The following is a 14598-nucleotide window of genomic DNA, read 5'->3' on the forward strand; positions in this document are numbered from 1 at the left end:
ACAGAGAACTATATAGCCCGTCTGGAGTCTTAGGTTCACATTCAAGTTCTGAAATGCTGACCTCCAAATGAGCCCGTCAGTACTGTGTCTATTTTAGGTCTCAACTTAAATGTCTGCTCAGCTTAAATGTCAAAATAAGTTGACAGCATGACATAAGAGAAAATGGAAATGACTGGAAATCAGGAGACCTTGCTTTAAATCTCACATCTGCCTCTGAAGAACTTGGTCACCATAACCTTCCAGAGTTGCCTGCCCCATCCATAAAACAATGATGGGAAAGGGTAACTGAATGATCTCCCAAGTCTGGCATTTCTGATTCTCTCATTATTGCCTTTAATTGTAAATGTTGAAATAATTAAATTTCTACAAATTGACCTGCCAACCTAATTTAGTCCACCAATATAAAGAAGACATGTAATAAATTGATAGGCAGAAATAAATATCACAAATAACTTTGGTAGAATAAGTTCCCCTTATAATAATTCATGCCTCCTAAGGATGGCAGATGGCACTGGAAAGAGACAGTACCTGGTTTAGAATGCATCTTTACCAGAAAATGGGGGGTTGGGGGGAAAGTTTTCTGAATGCACATGCTCACAGTCTTTTGTCCAAAGACTTAAATTTCTGAACATATTGAAATAGGACATGGAAAAATCATCCATTTCTAACTGCACTTGTGATTTCTTCTGGGTCATTTAATTTTTAAACCTCATGCATTGGCCTTTTCTCTCTATGCCTGGACATCTCAGCCCTTGATATAATATAAATAAGCCACTAAAGGGTCCAGATGATTCAGATTTATTGAGCACTTGTTAAGTGTCTGGTCTTGTGCCAGGTGCTTGACCTGCGTCACATACTGCCTCATTCAACACCTTTCTAGCCGGTGCTGTCAGCCACACCGTATCATCTCTGCACTCAACATGCTGAAGGCTGTTTGCTTAGGGCTTCTGTCTGGCTGCACAAGAGGACAAGCCAGACATGTGCAGAAGTTACTGCTGTAGACCCTCAATTGATCTCAGATGGAAATGTGATGGATCAGCATTCCAGCTTCCTCACCACTTGCTTGGGATAATTCTGACGTATATCTTACACTGGCTCACAAGAGTTCCTCAGAGGGCTTGAGTTCCAATTGCCCATGGGGGATACAGGCTTCTAACATATACTTCCTTGACTGCCTTCTATTTCTGTCTTGACATCCTAGTATTTCCTGCAATTGTTTTCCTGATAAGAGTACTAACAATCGCATCTTTGCCTCAGGGTCTGCTTCTGGGGATCCAAACTACAATAAGACATCCCCCAAGATCCCTATGGAGTAGGTCCCATTATCGCTAACTTACAGAGAGGAACCTGAAGCTCAGTATGGTTAAATAATAGTTAAGTTTTGGTGCTGGGGTTCTGCTGGCTCACACTGAAAGTCCTCTACACTGGTGCTTCTCAACCAAGGGAGATCGTGTCCCCCAAGGGACATTTTAAAATATCTGCAGACAGTTCTCACTGTCACAAGAGGGTGTGCTCCAGGCTCCTAGTAGGTGGAGACCAGGAGGAGGCTGCTGAACATCCCATAAGGTACAGTTCAACTCTGTACACCAAGACTAATTCAGAATTCAGCCGAAAAATGGCCAATAGAGGCAAGGTTGAGAAAAGCTGCTCTACACCCAGCAAGACTGGTTGTTGGATGGTAGCTCACTGTGTGACTTGTCTATTGTATTTCACTTCTAGGGCCAGGCTGTGGCTCAGCTGTGTTCCACTATCCCCAATGTGACTGTCTTTGGAACAGCTTCTACTTTCAAGCATGAAGCCATCAAAGACTCCGTGACCCACCTCTTTGACCGAAACGCAGACTATGTGCAAGAAGTGAAAAGGTAAGGTGTTTGCTCGGAAGAGCACCAGGCTGGCCCTTGCTCTTCTCTCTCTGAAGGAATAGCTGCGCTCATTTAGATGGGGGACTAATGCTACTAATAACAATAATAATAGTAAATACACATCAGGGTCTTAGTATGACTAGCTCTGTGCTAAATACTTCATCTGTATTAGCTCATTTAATCCCCTCAACAAACCCACTATTATCTCCTTTTTGCAGAGGATAAAACCCAGGAATAGAGCAGTTAAGTTTAAGTTGCAAAGCTAATTTGTAACTTGCAAAGCTGTTATGCTAGCTGCTATAACACTGCCTTAACACAGAGAAGGTTATTTCTCATTCATTCACACAACAACCTAAGGAAATGTGGGCTCCATCCTGGAGATGGGTGAGAGCCAACGAAGGACCAGAGTGGCGACATGATCAGGTCTGGGTTTAGGTGGGTTTCGGACAGTCACTGGTTGGTGTGCAGAGACTGGATGGGGAGGGGAGGCTGGAGGCAGAGAGATCAGTCTGGCTGGCTGTTGCAGTCACTCAGGAGGACACTGGCTTCTAACCTGATCCATCTGCACCTGTGATCCTGAAGCCGTTGATCACGGCTGTGTGCATGCCAACACAGGGAGTCAGGGGGGAAACCCAGCTGCCACCGTGCTCTCAGATGGTTTGTGCACCTCGCTCCTCCTGCTGCTCAGAGTTCAAGCTTGGTTCTCAGGTTCTGCTCCACTCACAGCTCCTGGGATTCAGGGGTGTCCCAGAGCCAGTGTTTCTGTAGTTTCATTTATCAGCACTAAATTGCAAGGAACAAAGGAATTAAGTTGTCCAGTGAGCATCATAATAATGGCATCATGATTTTCTGCAAATCACAGCTAAGGTGGAAAACTGAAGCACTAGAGGGTCGAGGAGATCTGGGTGTTCGAGGTGATAAATTTGGACCACATTAAGTGAAAATTTTCTGGAAAGGAGAGTCTTTTGATAATCTAAATTTCAGATTTGTTTTTAAATTTTGAACAGAGATTTGCATATAATTTTAAATCGCCCCAATTTTTCCAGTCGGGCATGAAAAGAGTGCTTTACGGCCAGATTTTAGAAGTTCGCCATCTGGTTCTCAGATGTCTAGAGATTGCAGGCATATTTCGAAGACTTCCAGGATTTACCTTTGCCTATTTTCCTAACCCTTAGGTAGTTCTTCCCTCTTTTCACTAGTGTCTATCAAGCTGTGGTCTGGAAAACGAACTACCATTGTCCCCTCAGCAATCTTTTCTTTCACCCTCTTAATGATGTTTCTGTGAGTATCCATCCCTTCCTTTATTCATGTACTAGCCGTTCAATGAATACTGAATGTCTGTGTTGGGCCAGGTACCAGGTGGGGGCGGGAGATACAGCCAGACCACCTTGAGAGTCACCATCTGCATGGAGTCTGAGTGTAGCTGGGAAAGCGGGAACAAAATTATTTTTTAATTCATGGATTTACAACTTCAATATACGCTCTGGTAGAGAAATACAAGGTGCTAGTAAGGATATGCAGATGGGGAAATCAGATATATCGTCCATCAAGGACTGAGATTTGAAGGATGAGAATCTGGCCAAAGGAAGAGCTTTTTTGACTTGGGGGGGGGGGGGGCATGTACTAGGGCCCAGCCTAAGGAAAGGCTTGTTAAATTTGAGAATCTGAAAGGAGATCCGTGCAGCTGGAGGTGGTAGAACATGGAAAGTAGTGAGAGAAGAGGGCCAGGAAGGGCAGCTCTTCTGAAAATATGACAGTCTATGACCACGGCACTCCTGTCATCCCCATTTCCCATGTCGCTGCTCTGTCCCCTTGCCCCACTCTGTCCTTGACCTGCTGCCTTTAGCCCCTGAATCAGTTAATTCTACAATGTCAGAAGAGCAGAAGGCGGCAGCATCGGGGACCCACCTCAGCGCCACCTCCTTTCACATGTGACTTCCAACAAGTCCTTCTGTATTTAAGTAGAGACTCTGGAATTAGACTAAAGATGACTGGGAAGCTGCAAATACGGTTATGCCCTCTGTCCCACTAACCCCACCCTCAGGAAATAACCCAACAGAAGGGAAAAGCAACAGGTCCACAGCTGCCTACTGCAGAGAACGCACTGCTTCTGAGTCATTGTAGGTGCTCAGCGTATGTCAGCGGGGTGGATTACAGCATCGTCCGCAACCGTGAAGTGCAGAAGCAGCCTCCGTTATCAACAGGAGGAAAACAGTTAAGCAGATTACACTACTCCCACACTCTTGAGTATTATGCAGCCCCTAAAAAAAAGATAATTATGAAGACTCTGTCACAGAATGAAAAAATACCCATGGCAGCATATCGAGCGAAAAAAGCAGAATGCCAAATTCCATCTACACTGTGATCACAGCTTTGCATAAATCCTCGACTCATAAGAACATAAAATGAAAGGAAAGGGGGAAAATTCAACTGCTAACATGCAGTAGGAGGGGAATGCAGAATGATTTTTTATTTTTTGATCACGGATATTGTTTGCTACATAATTATGTGTCTGATAAACTAGAAAAAAAAATAACATAAAATTTGTTGAGACGAGAACCCTTTTATGAAGCAGTCAGTTGGAAAGCTTCTTTTGAACACATTCTCAGCCCTGAGCCAGGCGTTACAAAGGGAACAGGGAAAAATATCTGTAATACAGACCAACCCTTCACATCACTGTCTCCTCAGTTTGGGAGGAGAGAGATGACTGCTTGAAACCAAGCCTCAAATCGTGTGCAGCTGACTGTAAGGGCCATAAAAATAAAGGTGAGAGGAAAACCAGACAGAGCACCAGGGTGCACAGCCCCTAAGGGGGTGCTTGAAGGATGGGAACGATTTCAGCAGGTAGAGAGGGGTGGGGAGTGAGGCCCAGGAAAGGCAAGTGAGCCTTGGGCAAGGTGGGTAACGGCATCAGGTTTTGTGAATGTCCTCTCGCTCTGCTGAGCACTGCAGTCAGACCATTTTATGCATTTATCAGACAATCTTGCGAGGTGAAAATTCCTCATTTACACATAATGAAACCAAGACTCAGTGGAAGTTAATGAGAGTCTAATCACCTGGACAGCACAGAAAGTGATCAGGAAAGGATTGCTAGAGGGGATATTGCTAAGTACACGTGGGAGCCAATAGTAGTATATAAACACTTACTAAGAAGCCTACTGTGTGCCAGGCACTGTGCTTAGCACACTGTGAAGAACCCATTGTGCTCTGGGTGCTATGTTCAGTCTTCTATGAGAGGCCTACTGTGTGCCAGCTGCCTCACCACTTGGTTGGGATAACTCTGATGCATATTCCACAATGGCTCAGCACACTGTGAAGAGCCCATTGGGCACTGCATGCTGTGCTCAGCGCTCTGGGAACTGGATGCTGTGTTTCATTGCCTATAAAAAACCTACTGTGTGCCAGGCTCTCTGCAATAGCCTCATCCCTCCATCACGACCTTAGAGGTGATGGCTAATGCTAGGTCACAGGTAAGTTCTCAAAGGAAAGGATTTCAGAAAAAGAACCGAGAGCTATGGATCCAACTGGAAATGAAAGCTACAATAAAGTAGAATTTCTTGGCAAAGTAGAAAGCTTTCTCTCCCAGCAGTGGCTCTGTGGGACCTGCCACCACTCAAGAGAAATTTGTCAGTGATCCAGTGGGTGAGAAGCAAAGAGGTGGCATTCCCAGTAAAGGGGTGAGGAGTTGGGAACCAAGAAAGGAGAGCCACAAAAGTCTTGGATCAGCATTTCCAAAATATCTGGCTGTTGAATGTGGCCCAGAGAATCCCTGAGCTGGGGCTATTTGTGTTTCAAACCTGGGGAGGTGGTGAAAGCAGGAGAACACAGACACAGCAGCTGTGGCATTTGGCTCTGCCCTCGCCCTCTCCGCCTTTATGTCATTATGGTCACATGCGTGTAGGCAAGGCGAATGCCCCCCGAAACTGGGGGCCTAGGCAGTGAGGCGGGCCCTGTGCCTCTGGGAAGCCATGCTTTTCACAGCTATTCCACTAAAAGGAGCTGCTAGGGTGCTTTTCAATGTGAGCATGACTGAGGGAGGACCCTTCCCTGGCCACTGTGGGGCTGGCAGCATTTTAAATAGACCTAACTGCGTCCAGTTCAGTTGATGGACTGGGCTTGTAGTGATTGAATGAGGGATGGAGCTCTATTCCATTTTGAAATTCTCACCTGAAGAAACGCTGCTAACCTCAAAAGGAGACACACACAACTGCTCACTTCCCCCAAATTAGTTGTTGGTTGTGGCAGCCAGTTCTGGGACCTCCTGGGAGGAGACAGTGGCCAGGCTGTTGCACCTGTCTCTGTGAAATGTCTTCCCTTTGTCACCTGACCAATCCCTGCTCATGCGTCAGTCCCTGGCAGAGAGCTACCTTCCACAGCCCGAGTCACCCTGTTGGAGCTGCAGTTACTCTGTGTTTGGGCTGTCCATTTATAATCTAACCCCTAGTAACCTGTGAGTTCCCAGATAGCAGGGACACACTTGACCTTTCCTCTGTGCATCCCTAGCTTAGCACACACAGTCCAGCATGAAGAACATGCTCAGGGAGTGGCTGGAGATTTGGGGCAAGTGTGAAGGACCCTGACCTTGGGTGTCTGCCCTAATCTGGGACAAAAAAAGCAGCTTGAAAATTAAAATGTCTTGGCCTACCTGTGTAGAAAAACATGGCTTACCTCTGGATGCAGGTATATTTATTTTAAAAGACAAAATTTTAAGCCTGAGTTCTTCAAAGACTGAATTAAATTGCCTGCTTCTCCAGAGACAGTTGCTAAAGCAGTGCTTCCATAATTATACTTGTTTGAACAGGTATTAAGTCTTAAATTCAGAGTGGTGAAAAGGCCATCAATATTGCCCTTCAACTAGACTGAACAGCTGAATTCCAGCGGTGCTGTGTACACCAGCTTGGGCAAGGCGCTGCTGCTGTGAGCCATTATTTCTTCATCACAACAGTGGAGTTAACATGTTGCCTCAGAGGCTGGTCATGATGATTAATTATGAAATGCCTGGGATATAGTAGAGCTCAGAAAATGTGAGTATCCTTTGAAAGAAGCACAAGTAGAGAGATACTGAATACCAGTCTAAAATGTTTCATTTCTTTCATTTATCCCTGTACTTATCCATTTAATCATTCATTCATACGATCCGTCAATATCTCCTGAGAACCTGTGCTTTGTTCAGCATGTGGGAAAAGGTTGAGGATACAACTGTTAGCAGCACAAACATGGTCCCTGTGTCATGGCGCTTATGTTTTGGTGAAAGAGCCAGTCAGTAAATAAGTAAACAAATAAATAGAGTAATGACAGCCTATTATCGATATTAAAATGTATCCCTAGTGTGGACACCAAAGCATATAGGGAGCTAAAACAGAGATAACTTGGAAGTGGAAACTCTCGCTTCAGGTGGGGTGGTTATTTACAGTTTCTTGGGCGGGGGGCACATGTGAATGAAGCCTGAAGGACAAGAAGGAGCCAGTTCAAAGAGAGCTGGAAAAAGGGTGCTCAGGTAGAGATTACAGCACATGCAAAGGACCTGAGGTAGGGGTTTTAGCGAGAGCCATAAGATTGGGAGGCCTTAAAAAATTAGTGGGAGGTAAGGATGGGGAAGTGGGCAGGGGCTTTAGGTCAGCCTTGACTGTAGACCTGCACTGCATTTCTGTAGAACCAGAGTCCAGAGGACAGAGCAACAGGCCCAGGTGGGGCCGCTAATCCAAGGAGTTTTGATTGGCAGGTTGTGGGAGAAAATGTGGACCCACAAGTAAAACATAGATGTGAGAAGCATCAAGCAAGAAGTAAGGATTCGGAGCTGGGCAGGTCCATCAGGAGTACCCTGGAAGGTGTGCACAGCTTAGCAATTGAGATGTGTTCCTGAGCACAGCAATGTCTTGGGAACATGGGAGTTCACAGGAGGACTTGATGGCCCAGGAGGGCTGGCTAGTAGAAGCAAAGCAGGTTCCCAATTCCAGAGGAATGAGAAAACTTGGCAAAAAATGGACCTGGTAGAAGCAAGGAAGACAGAAGCGTAGTTCCTCACCCCATGCTGTCAGGGGGAGACCTAATCAGCAGGTGCAAGGCACTGGCTTAGAGCCCACCGACAGTCTGTGTGTTTCAGCCCCTCCTGTCTCTCTAGCTGCACCTACAGCAAGCTCCCTCTCATTTTCTCTGCTCAGCCCTCACAGCTTGCTACTTCCCTGAGTCCTGCTCATCAGGCTCCTTCCACTGTGAGGCTTTTGCACACACTGTTCCCTCTGCCTGGAGCACTATTCCCAGCACTATTTACCCAGCTAACCCCTCACCCTCCACTCATCGTTTCCACAGGGATCTCTTCTCTGGCAGTCTCGATTGAGCAAACCCCCAATGTAAATGGTCTCAAAATACCTTTGTGACACTAGACCAGTTCAATTTCAATTTAGTTTTTATTTGTGTAATCACTAGTTACTATTTGTCTATAATATAAGCTCCAAACGGAGAGAAATCAAATTTGTTTGAGCTTATCACTATCTCCCCCAGTGCCTAGTCCAGTGCCAGTGCTAAATACTTAATGACCATATTAATTACTAGTTTAAAAATTGTTGGCCTGGCTCTTGAGGAACTGGTGTAGATCAGAGGTTCTCAAAGTGTGGTGGTAGAATCAGCACTATCAGCATCTCCTGGGAACTTGGAAATGCAAATCCCTGGGCCTCGTTCCAGACCAACTGAAGTTATAAAGAGAGCGGGAGGGTAGGCAAGTTACAATCTCTGGAAGAGATTTGCCATCTACTGGCTTAATTCCCTAGTTCTGAATTTACAAGTTGGACTTGAAAGGACACACCTCTGTAGATAAGAGCTCCATTAGGTAGGAGCAAAACTGGTAATTCAGATGAGTCTTTGTAATGGATTTTAGACTTGACTTGACGGTTTTGAAGGGCATATTTACATCAAGACTCAGCTATCCATTTAGTGTCTGGACACAGGAAATACACATGAAATTTCCTACTTAGCGACATTATGGACACGGCTGCTAACATGTGCTGCAGTACTGAAATGTTGCTGGGGGATGAAGGTGTGGATAGAAAAACTGAACTATGTGCTAAAACAAGATAATCCTGCAAACTCACAAATCTGAGGAAACGCCATTCCTTGCTGAGCAGAGCCAGACCCGGCCACAATTGGGAGCTCTATGGGCATAAACACCTTTCCTACAATCTTCAGAGCCTTCCTGTGAGCATAAATATTTTCCCTACAATCTTCAGAGCGCCCTGCTGCATAATATCATCTAACAGCAGAAGCCCAGTAGATGTTTGTTAAATGCATGAGTGGATTAGTGAATCAGTGAAGGTATAAATAAATGAATGGAAGAGGTGATCTTCTTTCTAATAAGAGTACTGCCTAATAGAGTCCAAATGTGGACTGTCTTTAGTCTGGTATCTTCCATTGCTGTAGGAAGATTCTCTCTATTTAACCCTCTTCCTTTAAGACTGTTTTAGATTGAACCTGGCCAGTGGACAAATAGAAGTTTGCAAATTAAGTTAACGTGATTGTTATAGCTTCCCTGAAGAGGGAAGTGGAGAGAGAAGAAAGCCAATCCCTCCGAGACCAGAAGCCTCATGAAGACAGGGAAATATTCACCACTCTATTTCCAGCACCTTGGACAGAGACTGGCACATAATTCAAGCTCCACAAATGTGAATTGTTGATAGACTGGTTTATGGGGTGATTGTTATGTGGCTGGCGATGGGCCAAGCATTTCATTGGTCACCTCATTTCATGTTTAGCACGAAGAAACATGCTAGCTCCACTTTACAAAGGAGAAGCTAAGGCACAGAAAAGCTGAGTGAGGCAGCTAGCGAAAAACTCAGACTGTCTGACCATGGTATTCATGCTCATTCTCCTGGCCCAAGCTGGTTCCCAGTATCAGCCACCAGCCAGATTCTTAGCTGCCGCCAACTCTCTAAAATTCTTATAGATGGACCCATGAAGATAAATCCACCTCCTGGGCTTTTGCACTATTTATTGCCCCTCCCAAGATTTACTCCCTGATTCTGGGAGTAAATATTATAATATGACACAGGGAAGGGAAGGGACTGACATTTTGGCCCCTGACAGGTCATGGGATTGTCCTGTGTCTTCTCACCTTTTAGAATCTCTGCTGAAGGAGTGGACATTGTTTTGGATTGCCTCTGTGGGGACAACACTGGAAAAGGTCTCAGCCTCCTCAAACCACTGGGAACCTACATTTTATATGGTGAGTGCTAAACAGTACAGGGGTACGGTAACTGACAGGGAGCACTGCCCATGTGCTTGCAGACAAAGGCTCTGAAAAATGAAATGTGCTGCTATGCTAGGGCAGTAAGGTTGCAGTTTACTTTTTCCAATGTTTTCTAAAATATTGCTATTGCCATAAGTTGTTCTCAACGATGAAAATAATGTATGTGCTTACTGCCAGTTACTCCCACGAGTACTTCTTATTACAAAAGTGATCAAGCCAAGCCCAGCCAAGGCAGTAACTGAGATAGGACTTGACCCACAGAAGGTGGCACAGATAGAAATGAAGGAATGAGGACCCAAAAAAGGACGGAGAGGAGTGGCTGAAATATGGGGGGTTTTGAGGAGGTTATTTGGTTTTGGAGGTAAAATTACAAAGGGCAGACTCTCCTTCCTTTGAATTATCCCTGTATGTCCCAATCAAGACAGACACCCTGGTAGATGGAGCACAGGTCTGTTTCTGTGGCTTGGGTTTGGGCGGATTTATGAAAGACATCTGGGAGCAGGCTTTCTCTAGCAAAATGAGACCCCAGGGCCCCTCCCTCTTCTCACAGGCATGTAAAGTAATTTAAACATTAGTCTCCACTAAGTCCAAAAAGCATACCTGAAGCCAGATGTCACATTCCAAAGCCGATTGCTATTGGGTTATTCAACATGTGAAAATTTTGCTACCTCTGTGCCCTGTGCGTACAATAGAAAACTGAGCTTTAGCTCTGTATAATTCAGGAAAAAATACTTATTTCCTTGCTGTTAGCTGAGAAGCTTAGAAAAGAGATATTTGAGAGGCACAAATATTCAAGCATCTTTTTGTTGTCATCCGATCATTATGAAATAGGGAATAAGCTTTCTTTTGCTGGAGTACTTTGGTTTTTTCAATAGTGGCCACATATTTGAAAGTCTTTGGACACAAAATTTTAATTATTAGTATTGATAAGAGAAGCTCTGAGCGTCAATGCACAATGTAGGGGTATTGAGTATGACTAACATGTGAGGCAAAGGCAGATGGATAATTTATTCATTTTTACTTATTTACTGATACTATTTTTGCCCCACTTTTATGTCATTTTGGTGGAATATAACTTGATTATATCACAGGTGTCTAACTCATTATGTTGATTAGAAGCAATGATTACCTGGCTACTAGTATACACAGGCCAAAAAAGTAAAGTTTAGAAATATATATTGTGTCTTCATTAAATACCAGTTCTCTGAGAAGGACCTTCTCCCAGTTCTATGGTCACAAGGAAGGATACTCCTTGAAAAGGCCCCAATATGGTATCTGAACTGTTGAGGGCTCTCATTTACCGCCTCTGGGAGCCCCATAGAGGGGTCATTTCTCTCTGTAAGGGCATCTTAAGGAATCTTTCCCAACTTCACCTCCCATCTGCCTTCTAACAGTGCTCACTTCAATTAGCAAAGCTCAGGTTCTCATATCATTTCTCTCAAGTGGTTTCTAATTTCCTTCCAGACCTCTTTTGAGCCAAGCTGATGGTCACACTATTTCCATGGCTTCTGCACCTCTTTCACTCTCATCTGCTCCTTTGTCTGCCATTTTTCCATCTATCTAAATTCCAGCTCAGCCCAATCTCTTTTTAAAATTTTTATTTATTTAGTTTTAGAACGAGGGGCAGGGAGGGAGAAAGAGAGAGAAACATCTTGCATGACCTCAACTGGGGGCCTGGCCCACAACCCAGGCACGCGCCCTGACTGGGAATCGATCCAGCGACCCTTTGGCTCACAGGCCAGCACTCGATCCACTGAGCCACACCAGCCAGTGCTCAGCCCAGTCTCTTCCTAACCACTTATGTGCCCCACCCAGGTCAAAGCCCCAAGCCCCTCACTTGCCAAGAAACCAAATTCAAACCATAAAGGAGGCTCACATCAGAGTTCGTTTCTCAGTCTCAAAGAACAGAACTGACAAGACATTTCAGCAACTCGTCATTTTATTAGAATGGTGGCTTAAATCACATGCCCAATTTTACCAAGTAGTGAAATGGTCACCTTGAGAAATGTTACTTCCTCCCTGATCCAGTGTAACTTAGTTAAAATTAAGTCAACTTGACACCACCCACGCCTTCCATTATCCTCATTTTCCTAAGGCTGACTCAAGGTCTTGACAGTTCCAGACGTAACAACTGCCATGCTTTCTTTCATGCGTAACAAGAGATGTTGATTTTCATTAGCAGTTGCTTGATTTGGGAATCTTCCATTTGCAGGTTCATCCAACATGGTGACCGGAGAGACCAAGAGCTTCTTTAGCTTTGCAAAATCAGTAAGTATCCACGTGTGTGTACCGTACTATGCAGCAGTGATTTGCATGTTGTGGCTCCTCCATCTAAGGACAGTGACCTAATAACCTAAGCCTTGTTGGTCCTTCCTCTGCACATTATCTTCCGTGAAGCCTGCACTCCTGCCCCACTCACTGAACATGGGCAAGGCTGTGACTGGAGCTGCTTTTGTCTAAATGAGGCTGGAAAGAGGGTGTCTGTGAACCTCCAGAAAGCTTCATTTTGATTTCAACAAAGCTTGCTTACATGCTGGTTTTTTTAATCATTGGTCAAAAAGAAACTGAGCATTAGTGCATTTTATTTGATCCACAGAGAGCAGATAAACTTTCTGACGAGGTTTCTGAGAGTTCTCCGAACCCTCATTATACTGTGTTGGAGATACAAAGGAACCCTTTTGAGCAAGCTCCTGTGGTGATTTTGAGGCCGGGGCAAGTTTTATGAACCCTTTTCTTAGATAACCATGCTCTGAACACAGTGGTTACTTTGTCTGCAGTGGAAAAGCCACATCCTTGGGCACTCACCCCATTATGAACCTACTCGGACTACATTCCCATCTGGAGCTACACTTGCTAGAATTAAAGAATGTGGGCTTGAACTTGGATTTCATTGCCTTTCTCCCAACAACAGGGGGTTGCTGCTTCTCATAAGAGCTTGCTCTTGCCTTCTCTCTCCCCAGGCTCCTAGGCAGCCAGTGCAGTGCTGATGCCTCCCTTACTCTGCAAGCATCTTTGGGCACCTCCTCTTTTGGCTCTGAGTCAGGCCCCAGTATCACAGTGAGTGAGATAGGTGCGTCTTAGTCCCTTGTGGAAAGAACAGCTGAAATGAGTACAGCATATTAATAACATGATTATAACTGGTCATAAAATGCTCTGAAGAGATTAAAAACAGTGCTGAAATAGAAAACAGCAGGTTGGGCTGGAGGCATTTTGAATCTGTGGTCAGGTAAAGCTACGGTAAGGGGTTTAGATTCATTTAAATGTGGCTACAGGGTATTCATATGCTCTTTAGGTGCCAGCATGGGCTGCCAGAGCCTTTACCCCCAAACATTATCTGATTTTGGAATGATTAATACTTCCTGGCTTGTGAAATTAGAATTGAAGGGCCTCTGTTTGCATTTGAACTTTCAAGTTCAGGTCAAAAATCATCTCAAACACAGAATAAACAGGGAGCAGGGAGGGCATGTAATGAAGGATGCTGTCTGGAGCATGTCCCCTGGAGACAGGCTTTGTGTCACTCACAGCTGCTTTGCTTCTGTGGCTATAATTAACATGATGCTGACAGCCTGCTCTGGGTAAGCGAATTGGTCCCAAATTGCATGCAATTGTAAGAAGTGTTTTCCCTTTCTTCCCCAAATGCACCATTACAACACACAGTTTTAATGAAATAATTGCAGGGTGCCCAGGTTCAATGAAAGCGCACACAAAGACAGAGCCAGGATGCAGGATGAGACGTTCCTGCCCCAACCAAGGGGGCCGATCACCAAAACACTTCATTGTTGGAGGTTAAGAGTAACGGCTGTTTCCTTTCAGAGGCCTGGCCCAATATTAGTTGGTCAGTTAGAAGCAAATTGAAGACAGGGCATGCCAAGAAGAGGAGTAATGCCTTTGTTCTGGAAGGTTCTAGAAAAGAATTTTCTTCCATACATTCAAGAAAAGCTTAAAATTAAAGCATGTTTGTAATCACAAAGGACTTGCTCACTCAGCTATCATAATTACGTTCTACCTTAAAACTCCCACAGAGCTTGTACACCCTTGTCAAGCATGCCATTTGCTTTCAGACCATAGTAATGGTGCTAATAATAGGTGAACTTGGCATTTAGAGAGCACTGAGTCAATTCAGAGTGCCTATCCACGAAACAAAGCCATCCCTTCCAACAGGAGATGCTAGTAAGGCTACTTTATATTATATTTATAGAGCACTAGTATGAGCCAAGCACTTTGCATGGGTTAACGCATTTACTCCTCAGGCTGGCCCCATGAGTACAGCAACGGAATTGCGCGCAGAGAGTTTAAGTGTCTTGCTTAAGGTTGCACAGCTAGTAACTGGCAGAACTGGGATTCACACCAGGCTCTAGAACTCAACCACAACTGTGCAGCAATTGTAGATTCAGCAGGCATTCATTTCATAAATATTTACTGAGGCATTGCAGATACACTGTGAATCAAGTTATTAATAATTCCTTTTGCTTTTTGGGGGGCAAATAATCCACAGCC

The 14598-nt window shown here is 44.6% G+C and overlaps 1 protein-coding gene and 1 long non-coding RNA gene across 2 annotated transcripts in view; one reads left to right on the forward strand and one right to left on the reverse strand.

The window, feature by feature from the left end:
- The window catches only part of VAT1L (vesicle amine transport 1 like), a 139128-nt gene that overhangs the window by 58427 nt on the left and 66103 nt on the right, over window positions 1–14598 (forward strand). Inside the window, exons 4-6 of the mRNA XM_090259620.1 lie at window positions 1720–1862; window positions 9974–10077; window positions 12314–12369. Of these exons, the coding sequence (XP_090115746.1) occupies window positions 1720–1862; window positions 9974–10077; window positions 12314–12369 (303 nt within the window). The remainder of the gene's footprint in view (window positions 1–1719; window positions 1863–9973; window positions 10078–12313; window positions 12370–14598) is intronic.
- Window positions 1–14598, reverse strand: part of LOC149994256 (uncharacterized) — a 105593-nt gene that overhangs the window by 34549 nt on the left and 56446 nt on the right. The gene's annotated exons all lie outside the window — the stretch shown is intronic.

The sequence above is a fragment of the Furipterus horrens genome, unplaced genomic scaffold (genome assembly GCF_987537825.1).
Source record: "Furipterus horrens unplaced genomic scaffold, mFurHor1.1.pri manual_scaffold_13, whole genome shotgun sequence".
NCBI classification, from domain to species: Eukaryota; Metazoa; Chordata; class Mammalia; order Chiroptera; family Furipteridae; genus Furipterus; species Furipterus horrens.